We start from the raw sequence: 10,439 nt of genomic DNA, 5'->3' as shown, positions 1-10,439 counted from the left end.
CGAGCGCCCCGAGCCCCGCGCCGCCGCCGCGCTCTGAGGGCCGCGGGCGAGAGGCGCCTCCGCCGCCCCGGAAGCCGGGCGGGCGGGCCGCAGAGCCGGCGGGCGGGCGGGCCGGGGGCCGGCGGCGGGCGCGACGCGGCCGGCCAGCGCCGCCGGGACGAGCCGGGCGGGCGCCGCGCGGTGGGAGGAGCGGGGCGGCGGCGGCGCGCCGCGCGAGGACGGCCCGGCGGGCCCCGCGCCCGCGCCCCCGCTCCTCCCGGGCCCCTCGGCCTCGGCCGCCGCGGCGATTCGCGCCTCGCGGCGCCGGCACCTGCCCGCGCGCCCCCCGCGAGCCCCGGGCCCGCGAGCGTTGGCGTTGGCGTTGGCGGCGCGCGCCGGGGCATGCCCCGCGCCTAGAGCCCGGGGGGCGCGCGGGGGACGCGCGGGGGGCCCGGGCGGCGGCGGGCGCGGCGCGGGGCGCGTGGATGTGGCGCCGGGCCCGGGCGGCGGCGGGCTCCAGCGGCGGGACCCCTTCGCCCCGCCCGCCTTCCCCTTCGCGCCCCCGGGCGAGGCCGCGGCCGTGATCGGCCGTGAGCCGGCGGCGGGGGGCGGCCGGGGTCGGGGCCGCGGGCGCCGCCGGGGCGCGCGGGGAGGCGGCGGGGGCCGGGGGGGCCCGGGCGCGCGGGAGCGGGAGCGGCCGGGGGAGCCGGAGCGCACCATGGAGGCGGCGGCAGGCGGCCGCGGCTGCTTCCAGCCGCACCCGGGGCTGCAGAAGACGCTGGAGCAGTTCCACCTGAGCTCCATGAGCTCGCTGGGCGGCCCGGCCGCCTTCTCGGCGCGCTGGGCGCAGGAGGCCTACAAGAAGGAGAGCGCCAAGGAGGCGGGCGCGGCCGCGGTGCCGGCGCCGGTGCCCGCAGCCACCGAGCCGCCGCCCGTGCTGCACCTGCCCGCCATCCAGCCGCCGCCGCCCGTGCTGCCCGGGCCCTTCTTCATGCCGTCCGACCGCTCCACCGAGCGCTGCGAGACCGTACTGGAAGGCGAGACCATCTCGTGCTTCGTGGTGGGAGGCGAGAAGCGTCTGTGTCTGCCGCAGATCCTCAACTCGGTGCTGCGCGACTTCTCGCTGCAGCAGATCAACTCGGTGTGCGATGAGCTCCACATCTACTGCTCGCGCTGCACGGCCGACCAGCTGGAGATCCTCAAAGTCATGGGCATCCTGCCCTTCTCGGCGCCCTCGTGCGGGCTCATCACCAAGACGGACGCCGAGCGCCTGTGCAACGCGCTGCTCTACGGCGGCGCCTACCCGCCGCCCTGCAAGAAGGAGCTGGCCGCCAGCCTGGCGCTGGGCCTGGAGCTCAGCGAGCGCAGCGTCCGCGTGTACCACGAGTGCTTCGGCAAGTGTAAGGGGCTGCTGGTGCCCGAGCTCTACAGCAGCCCGAGCGCCGCCTGCATCCAGTGCCTGGACTGCCGCCTCATGTACCCGCCGCACAAGTTCGTGGTGCACTCGCATAAGGCCCTGGAGAACCGGACCTGCCACTGGGGCTTCGACTCGGCCAACTGGCGGGCCTACATCCTGCTGAGCCAGGACTACACGGGCAAGGAGGAGCAGGCGCGCCTCGGCCGCTGCTTGGACGACGTGAAGGAGAAGTTCGACTATGGCAACAAGTACAAGCGGCGGGTGCCTCGGGTGAGTGGCCCCATTCCTGGGAGCTGGGGAAGATGCGCTTGGGGTGGGGGCCCCTTCTGGACTACAGGCTCTGGTCCCCAAAGGCTGGGACCTGTGCTTCTGCCGTGCTTCATGTCTCAAGTCTTCGCTTTGTTTTAGGGAAATTCAGAGTGTTCCCGTTGGCAGGGCCAGAGAGTTTGGTAGGAAGGCCCTCCTGTCCGTTCCCCAGGACGAGCCTGGAGTGCGGGCTGTGGCGGTGGGGTGGGGGGCCAGGCCTGGTGTGTGGGGAAGGCCCACAGGCCCACAGCCATTGCCCAGATGGGAAGGCACAGTCCTCATGCTCCCGAGAAAGCGGCCTGCCCCAGGCCAGGAAAGTTAGCTCCAGCTGGGCCCCGGCCCAGATGCCTCAGGCCCAGGTCTTTCTTGGGGTTGGGGTGAAGGTGGCTGTCCTCACCCCGAAGGCACCCAGCCTCGAAGATGGAGGGCTGCCTGCCTTTGGGCCCCAGGAGACAGAGCTTGGGCTGGGCGAGGCGAGGCCTGGTTTTGTTACTGGCTCCCGCTCCCTGTTTGGTGCCTTGAAGTTTTGGGACACAGACACAAAATGAAGCCAGGTGTCCAGGCTACAGTGGCAGGGGCCCGAGACTTGGCGGCTCCAGCACTGTGCTGGTTGGTCTCCCTGGGCCTGCCAGGGACCAAATCCCAGAGTCCCCCGTGTGGGGTGAGGGCCACCTGGCACCCAGCTGAGGGGCCTGGTCAGCAGGCCCCTGGGCCCGCGTGCTGGAGTTACTGGCGGCCTGCGATTTGCTTTGGACTCACCCATTTCCTTCTCTCCCTCTGAAAGGCAGAGTGGTGCGCCGGGGAGGGAGGCCGCTGGCCTGGCTTTGTTGTTTGCCAGTTGGAGGATCTATGGGATCCGGCATGGGCAGCTCCCAGGCCACGAGGTGCCGAAATTACTCAGTGGGGTCCTCAGGAACTTTCTGTTGTGTACCTCCCCAAGTATTTGTAACTTTTCTTTTAAATATCCAGGCTTATTAAATTGCACACACAGAATGCTGCATTGGCTCAGCTATTCTTGGGAGGCCTAATTAATTCAGCTATTGCATCAAACTTTTTTTTTCTAAATCTGTGAATAGATGCTCCAGCCCGGTTTTCTCTGGGCGCCCCTCCAGCAGAGTGTCAGATCGTGGGGAGGAGGGGCTGTGGATGGAAGCGAGGGACTGTCGCCTCTGCTGGGGGGCGGGGGCTGCGGAGGGTGCATGTGTGTGCGCATGTGTGTGTGTGTGCGCGCTTCTGACCCTGCCAGGCCAGGGCTCAGGTGGCAGCCGCCTGCAGACCTGTGGGCTGGAGAAGGATGCTCATGGCAGAGCTGCAGACAGACGTAGCAGGCTGGGGCCCTTCGTGTCACACGGGGAGTTGGTTGGGGTGGGCCCAATGGCGCTCCCTGTGGGCTGGGGCCTTTCTTTTTGGGGTGGCCGCACCCTCGTCAGTGCCTGTAGCTGGAGGAAGCCACGTGTCGGGGGGATTGTGGGCTCCTGCAGGCTGCGGAGTGGGTCACCTGTGGCCAAGGCCTGAGCTGCTGGGACACGCTCACGTCACTGTCTCCAGCTGATGGCAGAGGATCTCGGTTGAGCAGGGTGTGTCTGCGTTTGTTTTTGTCCGACTGTGGGTCGTGTGTGTGCTTGTGGTCTTTCTGTTTTCCTGGGCTTTGCTGGGGGGCCATTGGAGTGGCCAGCAGGGCCTCGTTGTCACAGCTGACACAGAGCAGGGCCCAGGCCACCCGGCTTCTCTCTCCCTGTAGTTGTGAGCGCCGGGGTCCTTGGGCTGCCGTAGAGACAGGCCAGACAGGCTCTGGTCATCTCAGCGGGTGGCTCCGAGCCCCCTTTCCCTTTTGAAGTCCCCAGCACTGCCCTGAAATTTCATTTAGTGACTAAAAAGCAATTCCCAGGCCATACTGACGACGTGCACGGTGTGAGTGACACAGCCACACAGCCTGGCCCTGGCAGTGGTGTCCTCCGCCTGGCTCCTTGAATGTTCACCATCTCCTGCGGGTTTTCCTCTCCTCGTGCTCCTGGGGGTGGGGCACCCATCCTGCCCGTGTCGCCTCCTGCCCTATGTTCTTGACGTGGGATGGCGGCCAGGGACTCTGCCCTCGCTCAGTGCCTGCTCTCTGGGCTCTGTGACTGTGCGCTTGGGAGTTCTAGGCTGTAGGGTCCCCTTAAGTCTCCTCAGGACAGCCGTGTGCGTGTCTCTGTGTGCACAGGGGCGACACATGAGAAGGGAGTGTGGTCTCAGGGTGGGCGTGGACCCACAGTGCCCAGACCCCACTTGTCTTAGAAGGAGTGGCCTGGGAGGCCCCGCCTCCGCCCTCGCTGGCCGCCGTTGGCTCCTCCCACTCGTGTCTTGACAGCTTATTTTCGGGATATGTTTTGATTTCTTCACTTCCTTTGTAGCTTATTTTAATATTTTTGATCTGCCGAAGATGAGGGCAGAAGGAACAAAGAATGTACTGGAACTCTCTTTGCAGGGCTGCTGCTCCCAGCAGGCCTTCGGGCTCTGCGGAGCCGGAGGGAGCTGAATTGCCTCCTGGGTGTTTGTGGCCAGGCCAGGGCCGGGTCTCCTGCCTCAGTGGGCTGGGTCAGCGCCACACTCCTACCCATGGTGGGAGGTGGGAGAGGGCGGAGATGTTCCCGGGTCCCAAACCAAGTGGGAGGCGGGGCTGCAGCTTTCTCCTTGGAAGCCTCCTGTGACAGCGGCTGTGCCTGAGCCCCTGGCCTGTCGGCAGTGCAATGGCAGCGTGAGGGGCAGACAGTCTTCCTCCAGATGCCCCCTCACATCACGGGGTTACAGAGGAAGCCTCTGCTCCTGTCCAGTGGCTGTCGGCCCGGCCAGCTTCCTGCTGCTGTATCTTGGAAGACCATGTGGGCTGCGTGGGTGCTTGGTGAGTCCCCTCTTAGGGACCCTGGGGCTGCTATCCTTGACAGGGGACCTCGTCTCACCTCCTCACTCGGTCCCACACTGGCTTTGTGACCTTGGACAAATTGCTTAATCTCTCTGCCTCAGTGTAGACTGGGGACTACTGTTTATTGGTCTTGGACTTTATGTTTTGAGTGGCACAGGTGGGGCACAGATGGGTCATTGTGCTGCTGGGAGCACTTAGCCAAGAGACTGGAGCCTCTGAGCCTTCCCCACTCCCACCCCTCTTTCTTCTTTCCGGTCGGCTCGCCTACTTCCTCAGGTTCTCCGATAGCTGTAGGACTCCATTGGACTACATCTTTTTGTCAGTATAGACAGCTGTCAGAGACGGAGACAAAATGTGGCAGTTGGAGCTGCCGCTTGGCCTGCTGCCTGGGACGCGGCCCCTTGTCCCGCAGAACGTCAGCCAAGCGCTTTCCGTGCAGGCTGATAACAGGGTGGTGCGGTGCCTCCCTTGGGCCGTGGCAGGGTCCTGCTCCAAGGGGGGGGTCTTGCTCCTAGGGGGCTGGGGTCCTCCTCTGAGGGGGCCGGGGTTCCTGTTCCAACAGGGCTGGGGGGGTGCTGTTCCCAGAGATCCAGGATCCTGTTCTGAGGGGGCCAGGGTCCTGTTCCGGGCCCAGGGTCCTGCTCTGAGGGGGCCAGGGGTCCTGTTCCTAGGGGCGGTGGGCTGCCTGTGCGCGAGCTGTTCTTTACCTGCCACGTGCACTCTGGGCGTTCTGGTGACTGGAGAATTTGGGTTGTGTTAGAGTGTTGTTGCTCTGTCCTGCAGATGCCTGAATTCCCAGGGGTCTTGCAGGTCGCCTTGCCTTTGCTCTATGTGGGCTGGCATGGGTCTCAGTGGGCTGTGGGTTGAGGGTTGCTTGGTTGGGAAGCTCTGTGCGCTTCCCAGTGGAGGGTCCGCGACGGGGGTTTTCTGATCCCTCATGCTGGGCTTTTGACCCGTGTCACTGCGTGGCTGCCCCTGGCCCCAGGCTGCGTTTCCTCAGGCAGGTGCCGAGCCAGGTGGTTGGGCTTGAGAGCTTTGAGTCTCGAGGTCTGTTCTGGGGAATGACCGTGATTGTGGAGGCCACGAAGGGGTTGCTGGGCTTGGAGAGCCTCTGGGGAGGAGTTGTGTTTTGCTGTTTGCCGTTTTAAGCTGAAATGCTCACAGGAAGGGACAGCATCAAGAGTTTCTTTCTGGGACACCCCTCACTCAGCGCAGCGGCCGTGTGTGGGTTTGGGGCTGTGCTCTCCCAGACACCTTCAGGTCTGGGGAGCACTTCGGGGGCTATCTGTCCCTTTGTCCACCAACTTCCTTTGGAAAAAGTGTTTGCTGCGAATGTTTTTCTCCAGCTTTTCGTGGGGTTCCCTGTGGTCTTGGGCCATGCTCTGGGGTCAGGCTCCCGGCAGGCCCTGGTCCCCGTGCAGAAGGCCGGGGTCTGCAGGTTTGGGCTGGTCTGCCCCCCAGGTGAGGGTTCCGGAAAGATGGCTGGCTGCTGGGTCTTCTCAAGCAGGGGAAACAGCAGCGCGAGAGTGGTTATTGACCTCTGCCCACCCCAGCTGGCTGTGCACCGACTGGGGAGGGCATGGGCAGCTGCCCCCAGGTGGCTTCTGCAGGGAGCAGAGCCTAGTGGTCATTTTCCCGGTATGGTCTGTCATCCATCTGTCTGGGACCCCTCTGGGAGCTGGGCTGGGTCCCTCTCCTTCTGGGGCAGCAGGGTCACGGTGGGGGGGCGGGTCCCCTCTTTCAGCATCTTGTTTCTCAGGCGTCCCTGCGGCTATTTGTGCAATGTCTGTCTGTCTGAGTCTCCGGGTGAGGGCAGACAGGATATGGTGTGAGGAAGTCTGGGGTAAGTGTGAGCCGAACCCCGCCCTGGAGTCTTGCGGGGTTGTGGGGCCACAGCCCCAGCTTAGGTTAGGCCTTCACTGCTGCTGGCAGGGCCTCCAGAGAGAAGGCGGTGGTTCCGGGGCCTGGGCCCTGACTGTCTGGCAGGAGGTGTCCACGCCGGCGGCCCGGCTCTCTGTGGCAATAATGTGTCTCTTTCTAAGGATTGCGAAAGTTGAGGGAGGATTTCTCCACTGGAAGAATTATGCAAGTTTCAACTGAAGTGTTTTTAAAAAGTTTCTTTGTTTTGAGTCAAAATACAGAAGGTGAATTATTTCCCTAATATCTGGGAGAGCTGGAAAAGAAGGCCTCCATCCTTATTCTTCAGGGCTCTTTCCCTCCTGAGCAGTGGCCACCAGGCCAGGGTGTCATGGAGGGGGGCTGCCCGGGGACCAGCTCTTTACACCTGGCCTCCAGAGCGGTGGTAGGGCGGCTCCTTCCTGCCCTGCCCTGGCTGTCACCCTCGTGGTCTGGAGCAGGGTTTTTTTTGTTGTTTTTTTTTTTTTTTTTGAGACAGAGTCTGTTTCTGTTGCCCAGGCTGGAGTGCAGTGGTGCGATCTTGGCTCACTGCAGCCTCCATCTCCTGGGTTCAAGTGATTCTCCTGCCCCAGCCTCCTGTGTAGCTGGGATTACAGATGTGTGCCACCACACCCAAGTAATTTTTTTGTATTTTTAGTAGAGATGGGGTTTCACCGTGTTGGCCAGGCTGCTCTCGAACTCCTGACCTCAAGTTATCTGACCACCTTGGCCTCCCAGAGTGCTGGGATTACAGGCATAAGCCACCGTGCCTGGCCCCTGGAGTGGGTTCTGCCACGGAAGGCATCCCCGGGGTCTGCGGGGTGGAGGGGTCGCCCCAGCTGTCCCACCTGTTCTCTCGAGGCCTGGTTGCCCTCTGCAGACCAGGTGCCATGCCAGGTGACCCTCAGGAAGCTCGGGCTCACCCCGGGGGCTGAGGGGCATGATAAGCGATAGCTCTTAGGTGCTGCTGCTTTGTGAATATGAGAGAGAGTTCCAGAAGGGCCCCGCTTCCCAGAGCCTGCGTGTTGGTTTCACTGTGTGGTACTTGATACTTTTCCAGGCTGCCTTGCTGGGGTGGCCTCGATGGGGGGCCCAGGGATCCTCCAGCTCTGGGGACATGCTGCCACATGAGCCTGCTTATTTACGAAAATGAAGAACCAGGACTCGAGTGTGAATTTTAAATGAGATTGTGGGGACAATAGTAAAATCCAGACTAGGACCAGATGGACCGAGCACCTGTGTCGGCCATGGCCCGGAGGTGGCGTAGTGGCACCTGTGGCCCTCAGCGTGTGTCCTGCCGGCCGCCTAGTAGGCTTTCGCTTGAAGTGCTTATTCCTTTGAGTAATGCTCATGTCTTTTGTTTGAGGGGAAACAGATATCGGGGGCTTTGAGAGGCGTCTTGGCATGATCCTGGGAAATGGCCGAGATTCTGTTCGGTGCTTGGTGTTCGTGTCTTCTCTGATTTTACTTTTTTGACTCATAAAGATGGAAGGAGTGCTCTGCCTCGGTGCCTCTGCAGCTGCAGATGCTGCATCGGGGCGTCTAGGCCTGCCTCTTGGGTCGGCACACCCGGCCGTCCCTGGTCAGGCCTTCTTGGGCTGCCTCTGCTGGGGTCCTTGTCTCACTGACCGTGGGGGTTGTTGTGTGTGTGGTTGTGTTGCCGGCCTCAGGGGCTAAGGTTAGGGGTGGCTGGTCACGTCTGGGTCCCCAGTTTGGGGGCCAGATTCAATAACTCAATGACTCAGTGGAGCTCTGCAGGCACTGGCAGTCAAGGTTTATTGGCAGGTCCATTCTCTGGCTAGAAGGAGAATGCTGTTTCTTCTCTCACTGCTTCACCATTTTTTTTTTTTTTTTTGAGATAGAGTCTTGCTCTGTTGCCCAGGCTGGAGTGCAGTGGCGTGATCTCGGCTCACTGCAACCTCTGCCTCCCGGGTTCAAGCAATTCCCCAGCCTCAGCCTCCCGAGCAGCTGGGACTACAGGTGCATGCCACCACGCCCGGCTAGTTTTTTGTATTTTAGTAGAGACGGGGTTTTACCATGTTGGCCAGGATGGTCTCCATCTCCTGACCTCTTGATCTACCCACCTTGGCCTCCCAAAGTGTTGGGATCACAGGCATGAGCCACTGCGCCTGGCCATTGGAAGAAATTGGTTCACTGTCTTGTGACCTGGGGGCGCTTTTACCCTGGTTCCATATTGAGGGCTCGGAAGTTGCTGGAATATTACCCTTGGCTGGTGAGGCTGAGCGCTGATGCTCCTCCCAGCTCTCAGCCCTGCCTGGACCAACTGCGGCTTCTGCTGGAACGCTGGCGGCTGACTTAGAAAGAAACAGCTCCTGTTCTAGGCTTCCTGCAGGCGACACGGTGCTGCTTGTTTCAGAGAAACGCAGCTCAGGCTGGCGGCCTCAGGTGGGCATGGGTGGCAGGGGATGCCATCACCCAAATCAGAGGATCAGAGGATCTTTCTCTGTCCTGACGGTTCCAACCCAGGACCCGGGTCACTAACTGGGTTCTTATGTGGCCCTTCCCGACCAGCCCTGAGCCCTGAGCTGCGTGTGTGAGGTGATGGTGACTCCACGACAGCTTGTGTGCCATTACGGGGGCACCTGGGGACTGGCTGACCTCACCAGGAAGTGCATCAGGAGTGGGTGAGGGGTGGTGGGAGGGCAGGGAGCACCCAGCGGGTGTCCAGCGGTGCTGGCGCCGCCTCTGTCTCTCTGTCCACGCCCTGCGTGTATCTGGAGCGGCTTAGGTGCTCCCTGCGGTGCTCCTGGAAACCTTATTGCCAGGAGAGCCAGGTGTCTGCTGATTACATTGTGTTCTTCTGCCCAGGAGTAAACCTGTAAGTGATGAGAATAAGAAGCGGCTGTCAGCCTGCAGACCCGCCCTCACCCTGCCCTGGTTGGGGTGCTGCCTGCTGGGAACCCCTGGTCCAGCTGTTGAGAGGAGGCTGACTGGATGCACAGTTGTTGCAGAGTCTGATGCAGGCTCTCTCTGCCGGGAAAGTAACATGGAAATGTTGTTGCTTTTACTATGGAGTAGATGTATCTTTGCCCAGAAACAGAAATGCTCTTGGTTTCTTTTTTTTGGAAATAAGGCCCATAGGTTGGGTCCTTCTTGCCCTGTTGAGGGAACGTGTCTGTCCTTAGCGTGGAGGCCAGTCTGGCATGGTGCTGAGCTCGTCCTGCAGAACACACGTGAACGCCTCATCCCTGAGGGCCCCGGGAGGCTGGCGCCCTCTGTGGGAGGTCTGAGCTTGGCCCATTTGACCCTATCCAGGACAGGTTACTTAAGGAGTCCAATGGGCCTTGAGAGGCTGATCACCCTTGCGTGGTGGGCGTCTCTCTCCGGTGCCCTCCCGCCTGGTGCTGTCAAGGGCTTCTCTGTGCCAGGCGCTGGGCTGTGGCAGCCCCAGGTCCCCGCCTGGTGTGGCTGTCCACGGTCCAGGCAGCTCCAGGGTGGGCATCCTTGGCTCCCTCCCTCACCAGCTGGCCCTGGGAGGTCTGTCTGAGAGCAGTTAGGCCTCATTGTCTGTGCTCAGAGAACCTGAGCCTTTCTTGGGAAGCAGTTTGTCCCCGTGCCTCCCTTCAGGCTCCTGTGGCCTGAGGAGCCTCTGCGTGGCAGTGGATGGCAGCTCCAGCTGCCCGTGGCCCTCTTTTTTTATGGTTTCCCAGATGACTGGGCCAAGCTGGGCCTCTGCATCCTAGACATGCTGTTCTCTGTGCTGCCCTGGAAGGTCAGTGGCCCTGCATGGACCTACATGGTACCCAGGACAGGCCTGCCATGGCACCAGTTGGGCCTCTGGGCGCAGGGTGCTCTGCCTCCCTGGCCCTGACAGGCTCTGATGCCTGAGGATGGGGGCGGGGCACTCCCAGCCTTGAGACTTCCCTCTGCAGAGGTGGCACAAGCCCTGGGCCCCAGAGTAAGGGGGCTCTTGCCTGC

General features: G+C 62.1%; 1 protein-coding gene across 2 annotated transcripts in view; it reads left to right on the top strand.

The window, feature by feature from the left end:
- Positions 1 to 623: 623 nt before the first annotated feature.
- SKI (SKI proto-oncogene) overlaps positions 624 to 10,439 on the top strand; it is a 78,988-nt gene continuing 69,172 nt past the window's right edge. For both annotated transcript variants that reach the window (XM_024255049.3, XM_024255043.3), the window contains exon 1: positions 624 to 1,666. In XM_024255049.3, coding sequence (XP_024110817.1) covers positions 698 to 1,666 — 969 coding nt within the window. In that variant the 5' untranslated portion in view covers positions 624 to 697. The remainder of the gene's footprint in view (positions 1,667 to 10,439) is intronic.

The sequence above is a fragment of the Pongo abelii genome, chromosome 1, assembly GCF_028885655.2.
Source record: "Pongo abelii isolate AG06213 chromosome 1, NHGRI_mPonAbe1-v2.0_pri, whole genome shotgun sequence".
Classification (NCBI taxonomy): domain Eukaryota; kingdom Metazoa; phylum Chordata; class Mammalia; order Primates; family Hominidae; genus Pongo; species Pongo abelii.
The sequence above is the reverse complement of the archived record's forward strand: the minus strand, read 5'-3'. Positions and strand labels throughout refer to the sequence as shown.